Source organism: Cyprinodon tularosa, unplaced genomic scaffold (genome assembly GCF_016077235.1).
Source record: "Cyprinodon tularosa strain WSP-4 unplaced genomic scaffold, ASM1607723v1 ctg125, whole genome shotgun sequence".
In the NCBI taxonomy this organism is placed as follows: Eukaryota; Metazoa; Chordata; class Actinopteri; order Cyprinodontiformes; family Cyprinodontidae; genus Cyprinodon; species Cyprinodon tularosa.
The window spans coordinates 75315-96925 of NW_024038059.1; the positions used below are offsets into that span (position 1 = coordinate 75315).

General features: G+C 38.7%; 1 protein-coding gene across 22 annotated transcripts in view; it reads right to left on the reverse strand.

Moving 5' to 3' along the window:
• Nucleotides 1-21611, reverse strand: part of LOC119777572 (clathrin coat assembly protein AP180-like) — a 43786-nt gene that overhangs the window by 9179 nt on the left and 12996 nt on the right. For 12 of the 22 annotated variants that reach the window (XM_038276486.1, XM_038276488.1, XM_038276487.1 and 9 more), the window contains exons 3-18: nt 15297-15439; nt 14281-14356; nt 13378-13480; nt 11542-11635; nt 11346-11457; nt 11157-11263; nt 11026-11067; nt 10488-10561; nt 9191-9196; nt 8560-8572; nt 8341-8468; nt 7740-7813; nt 6073-6087; nt 5342-5512; nt 2550-2645; nt 662-898 (exon numbers count right to left, since the gene is read on the reverse strand). In XM_038276486.1, the coding sequence (XP_038132414.1) occupies nt 662-898; nt 2550-2645; nt 5342-5512; nt 6073-6087; nt 7740-7813; nt 8341-8468; nt 8560-8572; nt 9191-9196; nt 10488-10561; nt 11026-11067; nt 11157-11263; nt 11346-11457; nt 11542-11635; nt 13378-13480; nt 14281-14356; nt 15297-15439 (1491 nt within the window). The remainder of the gene's footprint in view (nt 1-661; nt 899-2549; nt 2646-5341; nt 5513-6072; nt 6088-7739; nt 7814-8340; nt 8469-8559; nt 8573-9190; nt 9197-10487; nt 10562-11025; nt 11068-11156; nt 11264-11345; nt 11458-11541; nt 11636-13377; nt 13481-14280; nt 14357-15296; nt 15440-21611) is intronic. The other 10 variants (XM_038276499.1, XM_038276498.1, XM_038276497.1 and 7 more) reach the window with 5 other exon arrangements.

The following is a 21611-nucleotide window of genomic DNA, read 5'->3' on the forward strand; positions in this document are numbered from 1 at the left end:
ATTATCGGCAGAGCAGACGCTGAATGCGCACTTTCATCTGGTTTGGTCTGCCGCGGTTTCCGTAGGCTAGTGAACGCGCTTTTAGGAAATCCTATACATTACTGGTTATGCTCTAAAAACATTCTAAATGACTTTGTTTCGAGTAAATTATGGACGCTACCCACTCAGGACACTTGGAATACATTGGACGAGCAGTATGGAGGAATATTGACACGTTTTTGTGGACTTTTATGGACCTTTCTACCTCGGGCGCCATAGACCTCCATTATTTGAATGTCAGCAGACAGCAAGAAGCCTCCCAGATCTCCAGATGCATTTGAGATATCAAAAAAGTACTCCAGAGTGTTGTTCAGCATGGGGGTGAGTAGAAAATGAAGGCTAATCATGTTTTGGGTGTACTATTCCTTTAATACTAGCCCACACAGGTAATGAATTTAATTGTGTATGCTATGATTGTTCCATTCTAAAAAGACTTCAATTTGATATGAAATTAATGCAACTTCTGAGTGTATCTAAACTTTTCATTGGAACTGAATGCAGAAAACAGCCATAAACTGTAAGGGATTACCAGGCAGTGGAGGGGAGATTTATCAGAGCTGTATCAGTTCAGTGAGATAAGGAAGGTGTTAAACACAAAACCAATCATATGCCTCAAGTTTACCACCAAAGAGGTCAGTCGCAGGGCTGGTGATGTCGGAGCCTGAAATGGTGGCAGTGGTGGTGATGGTGGTGGATGTGGAAGTGAAGAGCGGTGAGGGGGATGGGGAAGGGGAGGGCTGAGTCTCCATAGAGCTAAAACAGACGTCCAGTGAGCTACTGTTCTCCACTGTCATCATCCCAAAAAGATCTAGTTCTGAAGATGCAGCGTTGGTATTGTCGTCTGACGGGGCAAAAGGGTCTTTGGGGATTAAGGAATTCAACATATGGAGAGGAAGAGGCAATGTTAGACAATGATTTCAAAACAAAACAGATGATTTATAGGGCACTGACTCTGGCTGAAATATTAAGGCAGTTTAAGGTGGTGATAAAGGTCACACCAAACTCGTTTAAATCCATATCTAACCAATAATGCTTTAAAGTTTGTAGAACTTTCACATTCATTGTGCTGCTTTCTGACACTCATGAAGAAAAGTGTGTAGTTCCCAAAAACCTATAGGGTAAAAAGAACCATGAAAGGAATAAGAGGAAAAGAAAATATGGAGAAATCTAACACACTCCAGCTGGCAATGGGAATATTTAGAGCTAAAAGGAATTGGAAAAAATACAAACCAAATGGTAACTGCGATAGTAGCACATAAAAAAGGAACCACCAAACTGTAAAGCTAGACATGCCAAATGGTTGTCCTTGATGAGGAATATATAACTATGTCAATCTTTATTCCTCAATTGTTCGTCATTTTTGTTTTAATGTAAAAATAAAAACACACAAATCAATCTATCTGGAACTTTACAGAAATATTTACTTTGAGAAGTTTCAATACGGAAATAGTTTTTATTAAAGCTTACAATTAACTTTTAGAAACAAGATGTTTCGATTTCCTGAAAAGTTACCTTTTTGTTATCTGTTCAAGAGGAGCAATATGTCAAGAACCTGAAGTAAAATGCATTTGTGTTTCTGTTTCTAGATAATAAGGAAAAAGCAATGTCTTTAAAATTCAGGAGACCAAACACACATACCTCTGCACACCAACACACCCAAAAACCATGTTCAGTCTACATTAGAGACAACTATTTTAACTAGCCAGTGGATGCCAAACAATTTCATTACTCCTTCAAGTATTTTCTTAGATATGAGCCACAAGTAAAAAAAGAAAGGTTTCACATCCACACCAGCATTTTCTGTAAAAGTGATGCTAGAACTACTATTTACATCCAGCTAGGTTCAGATTCTCCATCAAAAAAGATGTAAAAAATACTTTAGACATACGTGCAGTATACGTGAGCCGATATGATTACTTTGCCTACATAACGACAAAGCAAAGTTTGCAATACCTAAATTCTTCTGTTCCAAAATGACTTCTCAGAAGCAAAAATAGTTATTAACTTAAAAATTGTATATATACACACACACACAAAAACAATTATAGAGAATGGTTAAAGGGTGATGCTGATGCTCTGTAAGAAATATTGCATTTTTAATCATTTAGTAATACCATCAGCAAAAAAGGTCAAAACGCATTAATATTTTGAGTCAAAGTTTATCTTTCAACCTTAACAAATATACTTTTGGCTTTATATTAAATATCTTCCAACTGTGCTTTTTGTGAGCATTTACCAGAAATGCACCAGACTTTGCAAGGATATTAAGAGCTTAGTTTAATCATTAAGTGTAGGTATTCTTGCCAAGAACCATAAAGCATGTTGATATCTTCAAGGGTTTTATAAAGCATGTTATTGTAAAAAAATAAATAAAACCATTACAGTCCTATTAAAACACTGAGAAAACCTTAAATATGGAAACTTCATTAATGAAACAGATTAAGTTATACACCAGCTTTGGCACATTCACACTCAAGCAGATCCAGATACTCTGATTTGTTGTCACCCACCAGCTCCAGAGTTAGTGGCTGGGGCAGATGAAGCAGCAGCCCCACCCTCTGCTGCAGCGGTGGCCTCAGTGGAAGGAGCAGGAGTCGCAAAGGCGTCTGACGTTTGAATCAACCCAGGGGTGGAAATGCCAACAGATGGCAAGATGACAGGAGTATAGATGAAAGAAGAAAAGGAAAAAGTCAAGCGATACTTGAAGGTAAAAAGACTATTAAGAAAAACAAAGATAAGAGCTTAGCAGGCATGTCCAAAGTAGGTCCTCGGGGGCTGCTGCCCTACTGGTTTTAGACGTTTTACTGCTTCTGTACAACTGATTTTCATTGATAGCAGATTAACAGAGTTTTGTTGAACTCCAGTCACCCTAGTCAGCTGTCCCAGAGAATAATGAAAACCTGTAAGACAGCTCCATGAGCACCCACTGGACATGCCCAGCCTAGAGCTTTTGCATGTGAAGATTATTAACCCTTTGCTTTATTTCTTTTGTTGTTGTTTTTTTTCAGAGTGGAACAGTAAAAACAGCAGTGCATAACATGAGTGACGGAAAGGTGAATAGAAAAATGGGTATACAGACAGGAGGCAGTACACAAAGATCTATCTACAGCACAAAGAAAAAGCCACTTATGTTGCAGGTGCCATTTGTAGCTGGGGCCACATTGGAGGGTTTTAAAGCATTGCTTTTCAATGAATTTACAGAAAAGCATGCCAGCTCATTAAACAAGATGCATATGACGATGAATTTGGAAGGATGTTGGCAAGCCATGTTTAAGTGTGTTAGGTTTCTAAAGGAAGGTTGATTTGTGAAAATAACAATAATAAAAAATAGCAGAATAGTTGTATTGTTGACAACATGTTGATTATTGGAATAGTTGCACACATCACATAAGCCCACATAAATGGGCTTATGTGATGCTATACATTAATTTGCTAGGGACTACTACTAAAAGATTTGTTTTATATTAACCTCCCAAGTACTGACAGTTTATGTAGTTGCTTTAATTCTCTGCAATTCAAGTTAAACAGAAATCCAGTTAGCCTTTTTAATTTTTATTTCTTTGCATCTGAGACAACTTTATGGTTTTTTGTTTTTTTTTACCTCCGCCAAAGGGTATTATGTTTTTACCATTGGTTTGTCTGCCTGTCTGTTTTCAGAATGACTAAGTCTGTACAACGTTTTAGTCTCAGAAAGACTAAAACGTTGTACAGACTTTACCAAACTTTTCATAGAAGGTACGACAAATGATTCGACTAAAGGTCTGCACTCTCCGAGTGCATTTCTAGTACAATTTGTTTCACATATTCACACCCAGAATCTGTGATTCAACAGCTGTTACAGTATTTGCAATAAACAATGATGCACCTTTTACCATTTATTCATATTTACAAATAGATAGTGTACAAAAAATGGCAACTAATTTTATGAAGTATAAATTGGCAATGATGTTGAACATTACTGTAGCAGATTTTCAGTTTTTGTTTGGGGAAAAATCTTAATTCGGACTATTGGAATTTTTCTTTAAACTTCTTAGAATAAATAGTACGAGAAAGCTGAGGGTAGCAACTAATTATTAGTTCTGTAACCATTTCCAGGCTGATAAACGTGAACTAGTGCCAGAAATTTTAAATGTAACTTTAAGCACAATTATTCATCGGTTGCTTATACATTAAAAGTCAAACTGAGTAAATATTTCCATTGTCAAATGGTTTTATTCTATTTGTTTAATTTTGGGGGTATGTACAGAATGTGCAGAATCTAGATCAAATGATCTGCACACAAGTTTATAGCTACCTTTTCTACAAAACCTTTAACCACCTCAAATTATTAATGAGTACATAATAAAGCAAACAGTATCTTATAGTGAGACGAACGTGCATCAGTGCTGATAATAGTGGCTGTTTTAGGGGATTTGTTTGCATTGTGCAAAATATTTTCTCAACCTATAAAGCAGTGAAAAAGTATTTATCCCCTTAGATTTGTTCATTCATATTATTTTTTTGGAACATCTAAATGTTTTAGATGATTAAATATATTTGAAAATCAAACAAAAGTTATAAGGAAATTAAATACTGCAGGTTTCAAAAGATGATTTCATTAATTAAGAAAAAAAGTCATGATCTGAAAAAATTAAAGAAAAGATCAGAAACAAACCAATAAAAAAATACTTTTATATATAAAGGAGAACACAAAGAAGCCTTGACCAACATTTAAATGAACCACAGGCCTCAGTTATGATTAAGCTATAAGACAATAAAGTGAGGCTGGGGAAAATGTGATCCATGGGGAGTTCCTCAGCAACGACTAGTGCTGAGCACAGAAACATAAAGGACTATTTTACACCTTATTCTATAGACTTATAATACAAAATGTAATCTAAAAAGTAATACTAAAGAGTAATCTTTAAGCAGTGTCCAATTACATCTGATTTAAAACGGTAAAACATAAAAAAAAAATTATAATACAGACTGTGAGGCCATAGGAAACCCTGATTGATTCGTATCTCAACTCCAGTTTGATTGCATTTTTTCTTAATAAATGAAATCAAAATTTAAAAAACTAAAATCTCGATTTTTTTTCTTCATATTATTGTTATTCTATAGAAACTTTTTTTTCTGAAAATATAAAAGTAAACATTAAAAAAATGTAGATAACTAAAGAAATCTGGAAGGGGGCAAATACTTTTGCTGTTCATGCTTAATGTGGTTAACACTGTCTGTGTTTTTGTGCTGTGAAATGGGTTTTAGGGTCGAGCTTCCCAGAGGTATTCCTTTGCAGAGAATTTTCTGGAAGCCCACTGACCTCCCAACAGATCCATATTGGTGGCACCGGGGGACGTGGCGGCTGCTGTGCTAGTAGGAGGAGCTAGAGAGACGTTGGGTTCTGCCGCTGCAGGAGTGGGTGCTGCTGCTGCAGGGGAGGGGGCGGCCTCTGCGGCGAGTTGGGTTTCAGATAGCAAGGAATCGCCCATTTCTGCCAGTGGGGTACGTGTGTTTCAAATCCCCCCCAAAAAAGGCAGCAAAGGGAGCAACCAAAATGACCAAAGGGTCACCAAAGTGACACAGAAGAAAAAAATAAAAAAGGTAAAACACATTTCCAATCAAGGTAAACCATTTTATAAAATTTAGATTCAAATGACAAAAAAAAGTACAAACATTCCCAGGACCAGCCAGTTTAAAACCAGGATATAAAAAAAAAAAATAGTCAAATAATAAACATAGACCCCATTTTATACCAGAAACAGACAATGGAGTATGTGGAGGGAGGGGAGAGAGAGAAGGCAAAGAGAAAAAAGAGAGTACTCAGACTAAAAAGAACAGCTTAAAGAGACAAACAGGGAGGTAACCATGAGACATTGGTTCTACCATAAGGCCATGTTTAATATTAATTTAATCTCACTTGTATTGATTCAATGTCACTTTCACTCTACTGTATATAAGTGTTTTTAGCATTAAGATATTCTTTGAGATTATTTACTACTAAACCATCCTTGGAAAGATTAGAGGTTAAACGCAGAGGATGGAGACACTCACCTGATCCAAGCAGATCTATGGAGGCAAAATGAACAAAAAACAGAGAAGAGAAAAATAAAAAATATATTTTTGTTAGACTAAATTCAGTGCGAATGGTTCCTAAATTAAATACCAAAATAGTTATTTGAAGTTTACGTGTGTTTATTCATTTACAAACGCTCTAAAGTCGATTAATTTTAAGTCTTCAAAGACCTTCAAGAAGCAGGGATTTTTTTTTTTTTTTTTTACCTGCAAGTTGCAGTTATTAGTCGAAATGGATATGCCAGGTTGTTCAAGCTTGTTTGAGTATAGAGGATTTCTACTAATGAAGTTCTACCTGTAAATTACTGCTGATGATTTACAGATTTACATGCAAGTACAACTGAATGATAGCAATACTTGTTGGAAATGTGTGTCTGATATCAGACAATGGCTGTTACAGAATTTTTTGCACCAAAATAAAGGGAAAACTTTTTTTTTCAGTCCCAAGCTCTATTGGTATGCCCCTAAGTTTGGCTGTTCTTACCTGCCTTTTACTTAAGCCGTGAGGAACCTTGGTCTAATGCTAGACAATGCACTTAAACTTAACAAAATGGTTAACTTAACTACTGAGAGCATTTTCCCCTAATGAGTCTCTGAGTAAAAGCGAAACCTTTTCTATTATGGCCAAATATTGAAGATGGAATTAATATCTTCTTTAGTTCAAGGCTGAACATTTGTAATACATTTTATAATACTCCATCCTCCACAAGCTTCTGGTCAACAATGTAGCTACATCTTTCCACTGGCTCCCATTACACTTTACGATAGATGTAAAGGGCCTGGTTTTTGTTTTTAAGACGATGCATAGTCTTGCTCCAGCCTACTCGACAGACCATTTAACTGTTCAGAGCTTTTGCATTTATTTAAGTATGTTACGATACAACATACAAGATCCCAAGTGCAGTCTATGCAAAAAGGCCACATAAACAATCCTCACACCAGGGTATAAAACTGGCAGGAAAGAAATACATGGAATGTCATAACCAAGTGAATGGTATAGTGTACAGAAACATCTGTTCAGAATATAAACTGGAGATCCCAGGTCAAAATGGGAGCCACCTGTCACTCTCCAATGACAGGCTGAGGTCCTGTGGGATCTCCAGATACAAACAGACAAAGTGGTTGTGGCCCACCAACCGGTCATTGTGATTATTGATAAGCAGCAGGAGACAGCTGTGGTAATTGATGTGGCTGTCCCAAAAGATGGAAACATCCGGGAAAAAAAGAACATGAGAAACTGGAAAAATACCAAGGCCTCAGGGAAGAACTAGAGAGAGCCTGGAATGTGAAGACAACAGCAGTGCCCTTGGTCACTGGAGCACTGGGGGCAGTAACCCCCACATGAAAAAAAAGGCTCCAACAGATACTTGGAGAAACATCAGAGCTCTCAGTCCAAAAGATAGCAGTTCTAAGGACAGCTAAGATACTGCTAAGAACCCCCAAGGCCCTGGTTGACAACCCAAGCTTGAGATGAAGGAACCACCCACCCCACCCAGGAGTATGACGGGTGGGTAAGAGAGTAGATTTTTATGTAAATATATTTTTCCAGACCCCTTACAGACATATAAAGCACTTAAATGAGTGTCTAGAGCATTGACAAATGTTACATAAATAAACCTTGAATGATTGCTTTGATCATTTCTCACCTCCCCAAGATGTCGGTGCAGCTGATGGTGCTGAGGGACCAGTGGAGGCCAGAGGATCCAGATCCAATAAAGAACTAATGAACAAAAAAAACCCCATCAGGATTAATTTCTTCTGGAACGTTTTTTAGAATAAAGAACTTTTAACCCCACAATAAGTATGTGGCTAAACAGTTGAGGGTTAAGTTAATATAAATATTTTTTCTAAATTCAATGACATGACATTTTGAAAATCACTTGATTATATCTAATAGTAAACTTTTGCAGTAAAGGAAAAGCAGAAATGTCTGAGCAGACAAATTTTTTTTTTTCCAAATCAGAGAAAAACCATAATTTTAAAAATATTACCTGAAGTTTGCCTGTCAGAAAATAAAAGACTTAAAAAGTTCCTTTATTTTCTATGATGCTACACTTTATTGTGTAATATTTTTTCTTCCAAAATGAAGCCATTCTTCTTTTGATTTGCTTGTCAGCTGACTTACTTAATTCACACTACAAGAACTCGTTCAACATTTAAGCCATTGTGTCTGTCACTAAAAACACTACCAGCTGATGTCAAATAAAAGAAAAAAGTGAGATGGAAGAGAGCAAAGAGTAAACTTACTCTTCAGCTGGTTCAGGAGCAGCGGCAGCTGCTGCAGCGCTGTCCCCAGGAGGCGGCTGCAGTGTGGGAACGGCATTTGAAGATTTGGCTGGAGTCGATGTTGGAGACACATTGTTTGTTGGAGACCCCTAAATAATACAACAACTCTTTCAAGTTAGTACAGCAGACAGAAATAGCAAAACAAAACAATATAGTATTCATTTAAGAAGGATTTCTCACCTTTGTTGGAGACCTGAATGTGGAGGAGAAAAGAAAATTGTGAGTAATAAAATTGAAAAATAGATGGATATTTTTTGAGCCAGGTAACTAAAATATACCCAGTACACATTACAATAAATGTGATCCTACAGTATGAAGAGTTATTTTCCAAAGTGACAAGCTGTGTCTTGAATGCAACTCAACAAAAGAAGCAATCTAAGTTTTTAGATAAGTTCACTTTGGGAAAAAAAACTCTTCACACACTGATTCACATTTTAAATGGCATTACAGGTGGTTTACAACTTATTTAAACATGTGTCTTCTTTAGAGACCACATATTTAATCACAGCACCAAGACACATTTCCACATGTGAAGTAAATTCTGGGCATTAACCTCTGAGAACTATACATAGAATTCACTATGTCTCAATTCAGGGAATTTTCCCGGAAGCCTCTCCGGCTGGCATCTGGAGAACAATTGCTTATCTTGTCTTTGATTTTTAGATTTAAATCTGACAAAATTCTGACAAGATATAATTCACATGTGAAGAATGTGAAAATGTACCGTTTGGTGGATTGAGAACAGTAAATACATGTAGATAGTCGTTAAGCATTGAATAAGCTTCAAACAAAAACAATAATATCTGCTCACCCTTCACTGGTGATTCCAAATCAACACAAAAGAGAATAACAAAGAGCAAAAGTTAAATTAAGTTTTTTGTACAAATTAAATGAAAGTGGAACTAAATTTACTATTTCAAAAGAATCTAGCAGTAATTGCTATATATGTAATTGCTACATAATATATTATATATATATATATATATATATATATATATATATATATATATATATATATATATATATATGTGTATATATATTGTATTGTTTTTTGTGAAATTTTTATCCCGAAACATAATAAATCAATAAAAAGCATATTAACACCTTGCTACCATAGCACTAAAAAAAAAAAGATCATCAAAGGACATGATGATCTCCTGAGAAAATATTAAAACTGTTGTGTAATATCAGATTAAGAATGCCTTCATAACAAAATTCACAAACTAAAATCATTCCGTTCCGATGCTATTTTGTTATTTTATTTTAAAACTTTCAGCCAAATAAATATACATATTTTTTTTATTTATATTAATATTTTAATAAGTAATAATTTAATAGTATTTCTTTGGTATGATTGAAATATAAGATATAGTTTTTAATTGTCTATTTTTAAACTATGCTAAACTTTTTAAAATCCAATATGCTCTACTATATTAGTTTCTAATAATATTATAAAATAACGGGGGACTCTTGGAGATTTGCTAACTTTAAATGTTGATGTTATAAAATGTTTTTTCATTACCTAATAAATTTTATTTTATATGTGTATATATATATATATATATATATATATATATATATATATATATATATATATATGGGCCTTATTCCTATACTAGCCATTAATTTTATGACTTCAATTAGAAAGCCCATCTCATTGAGTACAGTTTTCTAAGAACCAAAGAGAAATTTAAAATACAGTCATGTTGTTTTATGTGATAAAACAAAAATAAATAAATAAATAATACAGAATAAAAACGAAATTGTGTGTCCATCTTCACTTTATGACTGGTTCAAGACTGCAACTTTGAAATATTACATTTCCAACGGCTTTGATAGCTGCAGTAGTCCAGCTATTACCTGTGCACCAATTCTAACCATGCCAGCTACTTTAATCCTCACCAAACTAATTTTCAGCATATAATCTAAATTGCATCCAAATCTCACAGTTTCTTCTTACTAACGTTGAACTGCTTTTGTGAGTTTTATGCAGTATTACATTCATGGAACAGAAAGAAGAATGAGAAAGTTTAAAAATATCAACCAAAACAACTATACATTATGCATTTCTTAATAATTTTTGATTTAATAATTTCTTTAATAATTACCCTTTCTTTCCACCTTTTACATCCTCTAGACCATTCATGTGTGTTTCCAGAGACTCCAGGATACTGCTGGGAGCCTAACAAAAGAAATCAAAGCAAGTTACTAATAAGTCCCCTTATCAGCTGTCCTACTGAAGAGTTACTCTGAGTGTGTAAAGCACAAAGAAAGAATCTAAGACCCACTCCAACAAATGCATGTATGAAAATACGTCAGATCATATAAGGGCACCACATGCCAAAACTTCATCCTGATATTAAACAGGCACGCAGTCAGGGCACCCTTTTGTTTCTGTGGTTACCGGGTCCTCAAGGGATCTAAAGGGGCAGTCTTCGTCGTCTGAGTCAGCTAGATCCACCACCACCCCAGGGTGGAGACACTAGGTGGGGAGATAGTGGGGTGAGCCACAGGCTTCTGTAAGGCTTCTTGTTTGGGTCTAAATCAGGAATAAGGGCATTCATCTGCATAATGTGCCTGATCCTAATCCTTCCTACGAGCAATAAATACACAACGAAGCTAGACTGCTGATAAAAGGTAACTTACATAGTTGATGTCAGGAATGTCGTTTTTGTCCACTCCGACTGTCTGTTAGGGTAAAAGCATAATATGATGCAGATGTACAAAGGATTTTCAGTTTTCCTGATGCTGGGGAATATACAGTAGATTGAACTTACCTCAGCCAGCTTCATGAATTCCCCAATTTTTGTCACCCTGGTCAGGAACCTCTTATAGATGTCCAAGGCCTCCTTACAATCACTTTTTTTCATCTTGAAAAATTTTTCTAAAAGCAGAGACAAACAACATGAAATTAATTTATAATCATTCTTACAAAGCAATTACTTCCTAATGCACTGAACACTGACCTAACAGGTTGATGATTCCATCGTTATAGGATGCAAATAGCTTCACCAGATCTTTGAAGAGAAGCATGAAGGCAGCATTGATGATCCCATTGTTTAGCTCCTTCGGATGAACCTAAAGCAAGACAGGTTCAGGCTGATCAAATAGAAACTCCATGGAACAGACAGAAGGTTTGCACATCGATATATGAATACATACATCAAACTCCAGAAGTGTGTCGATCTGAGTCTGCAGAACAGGCATGCCTTTCAGCAGCTTCTCAGTGGTCATGGTTCTCATCACTCCCTCAGCACTGAGAAGATCCAACAAAGATTATTTCACAGAAAACAAAACTTTGCTAAAACAGATGTTCTCAGACCTTTGATGACAAACAATGCATGAGAAAATTATAAGCCTTCCAAGCACCACCTTTTTGTTTCCAAGTGATACGTGTATATCATTATTTTTTAAGAAACACAAATAAATGAAGAAATTTGATGTTCTTAATCAACAGTCCTGTAGGTCAGGGGTTTAAAATCCTTTTCAGGCATTAACTCCTTAATTATGTAGGCCCATTCAAGACCTTTGTTAAGATAATTTTCACTCAAAAGATTAAAAAAAATTACAAAAAAATAAATTACAAAAAAATTACACAGGAAGTGCCCCAAATTCAAAGTAAGATGTATCTTTTCTACATACCAAAATGTTTTCTCCCACAATAACACTTACCTAGATAATAAAGTAATTATTTTAATCATTTATATCCCACTCCCTTTATTATGCAAACAGTACTGTTCAACCCCAGTGTGATGGCCGCATGTGCAACCACACAACAAATGGTCAGGTAATTCTTTCTTTAAATCTTATATTTTACTGTACTGTATTTCATTTTTTTTTTACTTTGATTTGGCATTGGTTAACTATTTGGGTGCACGCATTTAGTTGACTCATTTTGTCATTTCTTGCTTGTTTGGTTTGCTGTACATTAATATATTTTTCATTTGAGTTGCCAGTTCCTGGGGGGCTGTCATGAGTGAAGCCAGTAAAGGAAAGGAGGCCCCAGTTGCAAAGGATCTCCTCATTGACATGGAGGCCTAGTTGTACTCTTCCACTTACTTTTAGAAGGGGTTTAGGAAGGGTTTAGGTTTCTGTATTTGGTTTTGTTTTCTATAATTAAATTTGGAAAGTTTAAAATGTAAGTCCTCTTCCTCATAGGTTGCTGATTTAGTATGGTGCTGATTAATTAGCTCTTTTGTTGTTGTTGTTTTTTTTTCAGGAAAATGTATTTTATGTTTCCCTCATGTTTCAAAATGGTTTGATCAACCAGTGTATATATGTTTCCCTTGTGTGTCAGTTAGGTAGGTATTTTCCTGTGTCAGGTTTGGATTATGCTGATTTTTGTCATTTGTTTTCTTTGATGAACCCAGTCTTGTCTGAAGTTTGAACTATATTTTTGCTAAATAAATTTGTTGCCATTTTTTCATCAATAACTTCCTGTGCTTCTCTGATTTTTTGGCTCGGTTCCTCACACCCAGTTAGCCTATATAAGCCTTACCGGTAGTTTTTAAACATAGAAAAAAGCCTAATTAACATATACAGATGTTTTTTAAATTTCAAACTTGAACTTTAAAAGTTAATCTCAGATCCAACTCCATAAAAAATACATAAATAAATAACCATCAGAACATTTTCTCTATGTTTTATGCTTCAATTTAAACGAGTGGTTTTTTTTTTTAAATTCTCCACTTTTCTCCATTTTCCTGGTTTTGATTTTTGCCTAAAGCTAAGGTAAAGTTTTGCTTGAACTCATAACTTGTGCTTTTTACATCAGTTTTATATTAGTTCTACATCACAGTTGAAAAGCTCTGTGTTTACCTTGTAACTAAAAGTTTCTGTGGGAACCGTTTAAAGCCACCAAAATACAAGTAATGCAAACTTTGGTTTGAGATCGTTAAGTGCTAGATGCTTGAGTATAATGTTTTAACTGAAATGATTGCTTAGGAGAAGTAAGTTGATCAAATCTGTTGTGAAGTCTAAGGTGTTGTTCCAACATACCCTTTTTTGACCCTGGTGAAGTCAAAAGCCATCTGGCGGTAGGCGAAGGCTTTCTCATTCAGGTACCGTGCATACCTCCTGATGAATGTAGACATGTCATAGCCTAAACACACATAGATTAGAATGAGACACCAGAGAGAGGTGGAGGGGTTTTTGTTATTTCTTAATTCAAATGTCAATGCATTGACATTGTAACCCTCTTCACAATACACGTTTCCCTTTTTGACCTAAAACTGTGCTTTTTAGATATTTAAGATTTAGAACGCATGAATACATTTGGTCAAATGGGATTTAGAACAAAACTATGAAATTCACTTATTTAAGTTGACCAGAACATTATTAGGAGATAATAAGCTTAGAAAAATATAAAAAGCTTACTGATTTAATGCTTAGGAGATTTTATGGTGAGACAAATGTGTTTTGCATTACACATTTCCTTAAATGTCACCAGATTGGTAATTTGCATGCAAATATTTGCATCTGAAAATTGGGCAAAATTGTTTTCACTGTAGCACTGAATTAAATACAGTTATGAATAGGGCCTTGATCCGTATAATGTTTAATGTGTTTTCACAGATGAAAAATATGTATTTTCTGGATATTAGTAAAAAATTTTTCTTCTTTTGGTTTAATCCAAAAATGAGATTGGTGACCAGTATGACGTGTCTGATTGGGGACTCAGCTACAGCATTTCAATTTAACCCCTGACTAAATCCAACATCCTTTTGCTGATAGTTTTATATAATTTTATGTCAGCCACGGCCAGTGAGCTGTGTGTCCATGAAAACATTAACTGATTTTAAATGTCAAGGCTTAATTTCATATACCTTGTTTATCTTAAAAAAGCATGTTAATAAGAGAAAAAAAAAAACATCTTTATCTTTTGGCTTTGTATTTATTTACCATGAGAGCCAGTTTTGTCAATGAAATTGCTGAGGTTGAACAAGGAAGTCCTGGAAGCCAAATACTGAATGAATCTCTGAAAAAGATATCAAAAGCAAAACATGTTATAATCAAACATGGACACAGTGATCATCCACCTTTATTTCATGACATCTATACACCTTATGAGTTTTTATGGCAAGTGTTCAAGCTAAATTAAAGTGGACATAAGCAAAAATCACTTTTCTGGCTCTCAAATACATTCTTGTATACTTCGAGTTTGAAGGAACTCAGAAAAGTTTATTGCAATCTCTGCAGATGCTGCACAGCTGTTGGGGTAATGTTTTTAATCTGCTTATTTTTCTCTATTCCCTCTTACAGTATGTTTTTGAATAACAACTTCACACTACTGCTAAGGAAGGTCATGAACTTCCAGCTTATCAATTCCACACTGCCACCATTTTTATTCCTTGCCGCAATTTTGTTGTTAAAGTTCAAGTGTTCAATTTTCAAGTGTACAGTAATAACCCACACAATTAATTTAACCATAGACCAGTTTTTCTGCAATTAAAATTAAAAAATGGCTGAACTGGTTGGAGTGGAACGATCTACAACTTGAAGGGGTGTAAGGTGCCAAATTTGCATTTATCAAGATTGCAACAAAAAAAGTTCACCTTAGCTGCACCTCAGAACAGGCTAAAAAGAGGGCTTCAATACTGTTCCACTTTAAATAGACTAAAAATGAATGAGTTAAATAGAAAAGAAAATATTTTTTAGCATAAGTCCCCTTTAATATGTCACAGTATTCCTCGTCATTGTGAAATCTGTCTTGTAAAGCTCTGCTTCTCAAAGTATTAATAAACCTTAATTATGCTTAATCTATTTAACCTAGTTCTACGAGTCTTCTCATCTCATGATCTGGACAGGAACCCAAAATTCTTCTGGTGGTGGAAAGTTTGGCAGATCTTTCTAATATTGGGCATTATTAGCAGCTAACATCCTGGGCTCCACATGTGCTACAAAAGACATTTACTCACCTCATTGCCATGGACACATATGTGATGAGTGGTGGTAAGAGCCTTGAAAACGACCACCCAGCTGGCATTGGTGGATCGCTCAAACAGTGTGTCAGCCATCTGAGGGATGTTTACATTGGTAGTATTGGTGGCTGACACCAAGTCTGCAACAAAACCACAAACATAAAGATTTCATTGTTGGAGAACCTGAAAGACAAATTCACATTTTCTTGTTTTTAGTCTCAGCCTGAAAAGTAGGCTGACATGGCTGCTAGAATAATTGTTTATAGCCTAATGTGCGAAAGCACACTTGTTCATTGAGTAAAGTGCTTTAATTAAACTTTGATGAGTATTCCTTAGTGCAGAGCTGCTCTAGACACTCAAGAGACTTTAAAGTCAGGGCTGCAACAAAAGGAAGACCTGATGAACAAAGACCAGATTGCTTTTCATTTTCTCACTGAGACAACATTGAAAAAAAAGAAATGTTTTTTCATCTCATTTGGCTTTGGTTGTCACGTGAGACAGTAGAACAGAAATGTCAAAAAAGGGAGGAATCTGGAACACTGCATGGATACTTAATAGAATACAAACTGTAGAAGAGAAGAAAAAAAGTGTAAAAAGAGTCTACCGGTAAATAAAACTTGTCATAAAGACTAGAATTCAGTATATAAGGTGTTACTAGTTGTAAGGAATAGATATCTCAAATCTTTATAGAAATTAGGTATGTAAAGATTCCAAAGACAAAAAAAGAAAACACCACATTGCACAAGCAAAATTAGTTTGGCTGTGCAAAAAGTGGGTTTGTTGCATTGGACCTACAAAAAATGTAAGATGCATAAACCAGCTTTGTTTATAACCAAACTGAGCAGATTGAGCTGCAGATTGATTCAGATACTTGCAGCTTTGGAACTGACCTAAAAAAAAGATTTCTGAGCTATGTAGTTTGAGGTAATGATGACAATGATTATTTAGAAACTAATGATAATTCTAAACTAAACTGTATTTATAGTGCACATTACATAACCTATATCAGTGCTTTGAACAAAAGTTAAAAAATGAAATGATGAAAATAAATTTAAATTATATATAACTATATAAACTATAATATATAAAATTGTTGGGAGCTGGAGAAATTCCACCTTTCTCCAGCAGAGTCCGCCGTGGATCCTCTGAGGGAGCCTCCTGCACTGCTGCAGCTCATCAAGATCATCAGAGGATCCACTACTTAAGCTGTCTTCAGACCTTGCCTCAACGCCGCAGTGTTGTTCCAGTTGGTCAGCGCTTAAGCCTAGATCCTCAGTGTTACTCTATGACTTTTGAATCCAGCTTGGATTCTAACCCTTGTCTCTGTCTTCCAGGAAACCTGTGCCTCCTCTGTGAAAGCTCAGGAAGAGCTAACCTGCCGAGCCGACCCTCAGAGCCAAACCTGAAGAATCACAGAGAACTTCCAAGCAGCTCTGGACTAGAGCTGGGAAACCCTAAACCAAGGTCTGTTCATATTAGACGTGAGACGCTGAAGCAGCAAACGAACTCTGCTGATGAACTCTTCTCCAGATCCAACAGAGACCCTCCCAAAGCTAACCTCAAGAACCCTCAAGGTACAATCAGTAAACTTCAGGAAATCAAACCTCTGTTGACAACGCTAACTGAACTGTCTCTCACGCAGACTCCGGTGAACCAGTATCCAGGCCCCGAACCTGAACCAGTATATTCTGTGTGCTTATGCATCAATAAACTTGTTAAACTTTCATCCCTGTGTCCGTCAGTGGTGTTCTGCATTCTTGGGTCGCTTTTAGTGAACCCATCATGACAGAACACTGCGGCCAAACTCAAGGCCCAGCAGAACATCTCCGTCAACTATTGAAGGAGCGGGATGCCCAAATCCACAGACAAGTTCAAGCTCTGAGTGAGTTAAACTCCCGCATAGAATTCCAAGATCATGTTGTCCGAAACTTCACCAGTCGTTTGAACAATGCTAACGCTACACCAGTACCACAACCATTTCCGGGTCCAGTTCCACCTCCGAGGTCACCAGCAGTGACGTCATCTGAGTTCCGCCCTAGTCTTCCAGAAAGATTTTCTGGTAACAAGAAAGATTGCAAGGGATTTTTATTTCAGTGTCGTTTGATTTTTATGAACTCTCCTGGCAGCTTTCCCACGGATTACAAGAAGATAACCTTTATTCTCTCTCAGCTAACAGGAAGAACCTTGGAGTGGGCTCAGGCAAGATTTGCCACCGACGATAGCTTAAACTGCTATTACTCTGACTTCATCTCTGAATTTACCCAGGTATTCAACCAGGAAACTGACCAAACTATAGACTCCAGAGCTCTTTTCAATCTAAAACAGGGAAACTCTTCGGTGGCTGAATTTTCCATTAACTTCTGGGTTAAAGCGGCAGCTTCCGGATGGAACCAAAGCGCTCTAAAGGGAGCCTTTTTCATGGCATTAAATGAGCACATTAAGGATGAGCTCGCAACCCTCGACGAACCAGCTACCCTCGAAGATCTAATTCGCCTCTCCATTAGATTGGATAATAGAATTCGTGCCAGAACCAGTTCAAAGAAGCAGGGTACACTTTCTTCTGCCTCACATAATGTGACTGTTTGTTCTTCCTCTACAGAGCAGCTGCCCATTCAGAGGCCTAAGTCCCAGTCTCTACCGTTGCCTATTCAGGCCTCTCATTCGAGCGAAAGGGATGTCGAACCCATGCAGGTGGGACACACTAGGCTCACTCCAGAGGAGAGGCAAAGGCGTTTTCTAAGCAAACTATGTATCTACTGTGGTGAGAGAGGACAATTCATCGCTTCCTGCCCGGCTAAATCAAAAGCCTGGGCCCGCCAGAAGATCTGAGGAGTCTGGCGGGCCAGATAAACACTAAGAAATCTCCTCGACTGTTACTTCCTGCCACGTTGTTCTGTGCTAATCAAAACCTCTCTTTTTCTGCATTCATCGACTCAGGCTGTGAACGTAACCTAATCGATTCTAACCTCGTCCAGCAACTACAAATTGAAACCATTCCTCTGACTCAGCCTCTCAGTGTATCCGCTATTGACGGAAAAAGACTCCATCAAGTTACCCATCAAACTCAGCCCCTCGAGTTACTTCTGTCAGGTAACCACCGAGAGACTATAACATTTTTTGTTTTTCCCTCTGCATGTTCCCCGCTGGTGCTCGGTTTTGAATGGTTGGAGAAGCATAATCCTCACATTAACTGGACTGAACGTCACCTGGAATCATGGTCCATCTCATGCCATGAAACATGCCTTCGTTCTGCTGCCCCCTTGGTGGGGTCTCCTAGAGGTGGGGGGGAGATGGACTCTCCTGACCTTTCTTCAGTTCCTTCTGAGTACCATGACCTAGCCCCTGTCTTCAGTAAGGTCAGTGCGACGTCCCTACCTCCACACAGACCATACGATTGCGCCATTGAACTTCTACCTGGTGCTCCTCTACCCAGCAGCAGATTGTATAATATTTCCAAGCCCGAAAGAGAAACCATGGAAAAATACATCAACGAATCATTAGCTGGTGGAATAATCCGTCCATCTTCCTCTCCATTGGGCGCCGGGTTCTTCTTCGTGGGGAAGAGGATGGTTCCCTGAGACCTTGTATTGATTATCGAGGTTTGAATCAGATTACAGTTAAGAACAAATACCCACTTCCTCTCCTTGCCTCTGCGTTTGAACCTGTACAGGGAGCTACGGTGTTTTCTAAACTGGATTTAAGAAACGCTTATCATCTCCTTAGGATCCGTGAAGGCCACGAATGGAAAACAGCCTTCAAAACACCCTTAGGCCAATTCGAATACCTAGTAATGCCCTTTGGTCTAACTAACGCTCCAGCCTGCTTCCAGGCCCTCGTAAATGATGTTCTCAGAGACTTTCTCAATGTATTTGTTTTCGTGTACATTGACGACATTCTCATTTACTCCAAGAACCTCGATGAACACAAGAAACATGTCCGCCTTGTTTTGCAGAGAATGCTGGAGAACAAGCTGTTTGTGAAAGCCGAGAAGTGCGAATTTCATCAACCTTCAGTCACCTTTTTGGGGTTTGTGCTCGAGGGCGGCCAGGTAAAACCATCTGAGGACAAGATTAAGGCAGTATTAGACTGGCCAGTTCCAGAGAACCGCAAACAGCTACAAAGGTTTTTAGGTTTTGCTAACTTCTATCGTCGGTTTATCAGAAACTACAGCCAGACAGCCCTTCCATTAACTTCTCTGACCTCTGTCAAACGCATTTTTCAGTGGACTCCTGAGGCTCAAGCAGCGTTTGATAAATTAAAATCCTTGTTTTCCAGAGCACCTGTGCTTATGCAACCTGACCCAGCGAAGCAGTTTATTCTTGAGGTGGATGCTTCAGATTCTGGTGTTGGAGCAGTCCTATCCCAGAGACTAGGTTCAGATCAAAAGATACACCCTTGTGCTTTCTTCTCCCGTAGACTTTCTTCTGCTGAGCAAAATTACGATGTGGGTGACCGAGAGCTTCTGGCCATTAAACTGGCGTTGGAAGAATGGAGACATTGGCTGGAAGGAGCTGAGCATCCGGTTCTTGTATGGACTGACCACAAGAACCTGGCTTACATCCAGTCAACCAAACAGGCTAATCCTCGCCAATCCAGGTGGTCAATTTTCTTCTCTCGGTTCAATCTCATCATCTCCTACAGACCCGGATCCAAAAATGTCAAGCCCGATTCTCTCTCTCGTCTCTACTCCGTCGATCATCCCGAGACACCTGAACCTGTTCTTCCGGCTTCCTGCACAGTGGGGGTGGTCAACTGGGAAATAACTGACCTCATCAACTCAGCCCTGGCCACTGAACCCGATCCAGGTAACGGTCCCACTAACCGAACCTATGTTCCATCTTCCGTCAGGTCCCGTCTCATCCATTGGATGCACGCCGCCAAGTTCTCTGCTCATCCAGGAGTCAGCAGAACTGTAGCCCTCATCTCAAGACGCTTCTGGTGGCCCACTCTCCATAGGGACGTCAAGGAGTATGTGTTGGCTTGCCCCACATGTGCCCGTAACAAAGCCTCACACCAACCTCCTTCTGGCCTGCTCCAGCCGCTTCCTGTTCCCTCGCGTCCTTGGTCCCATATAGCCATTGATTTTGTCACCAGTCTCCCTGTCTCTCGAGGTATGTCCACCATATTCACCATTGTTGACCGTTTCTCGAAGTCCTGCCATCTTATACCCCTTAGAAAACTTCCCACGGCCTTCCAGACAGCCCAGCTCCTTATCAAGCATGTTTTCCGGCTACACGGCATTCCCTAAGAGATCCTCTCGGACAGAGGCCCTCAGTTCATTTCCAAGGTCTGGAAGGCTTTCTGTTCTGCCCTCGGCTGCAAACCCTCTCTCACCTCTGGTTACCACCCCCAATCTAATGGTCAGACTGAGAGAATGAACCAGCAGTTGGAATCAACCCTTCGCTGCCTCACTTCAAACAATCCCGTGGACTGGAGCCAATTTCTCCCTTGGATAGAATACGCACACAACTCCCTCAGATCTGCATCCACCGGACAATCCCCGTTCCAGGTTAGTCTCGGCTATCAACCACCTCTTTTCCCCGCAGACGAGAGAGAGATTTCGGTCCAGTCCGTAAACCAACACATCCGCCGTTGCCAAAGAATCTGGAGAGAAACCATCGCCACCCTCAACCGGTCAACAGAGTCCAGTAAACGCTTCGCCGACGCCAGGAGACGCCCCGCCCCCGAGTACACTGAGGGCCAGGAGGTATGGCTGTCCACTCAAGACATTCCCCTCAAGGGGATGTCTCGAGCTCTCTCCTAGGTTCATCGGGCCCTACAAGATCACTCGAGTCATCAACCCCTCAGCCGTCCGTCTCCAACTACCTCAGTCCCTCCGAATCCACCCTACCTTCCACGTGTCCCAAGTCAAGCCTGTCTCTTCGAGCCCTCTGTGCCCACCGTCCGACTCCCCACCACCCGCCCTGGAGGTCGATGGTCATCCGGCCTTCACTGTCCGTCGCATTGTGGACTCCCGTCGACGAGGTCGCGGATGGCAGTACCTCGTCGACTGGGAGGGCTAGGGACCGGAGGATCGCCAGTGGGTTCCGGGCTCGTACATCCTCGATCCTGCCCTTATCGAGGAGTACGAGCGTTCCTGCCCATCAACCTCTTCCGGACCGCCAAGGGGCGGTCGTTGAGGGGGGGGGGTACTGTTGGGAGCTGGAGAAATTCCACCTTTCTCCAGCAGAGTCCGCCGTGGATCCTCTGATGGAGCCTCCTGCACTGCTGCAGCTCATCAAGATCATCAGAGGATCCACTACTTAAGCTGTCTTCAGACCTTGCCTCAACGCCGCAGTGTTGTTCCAGTTG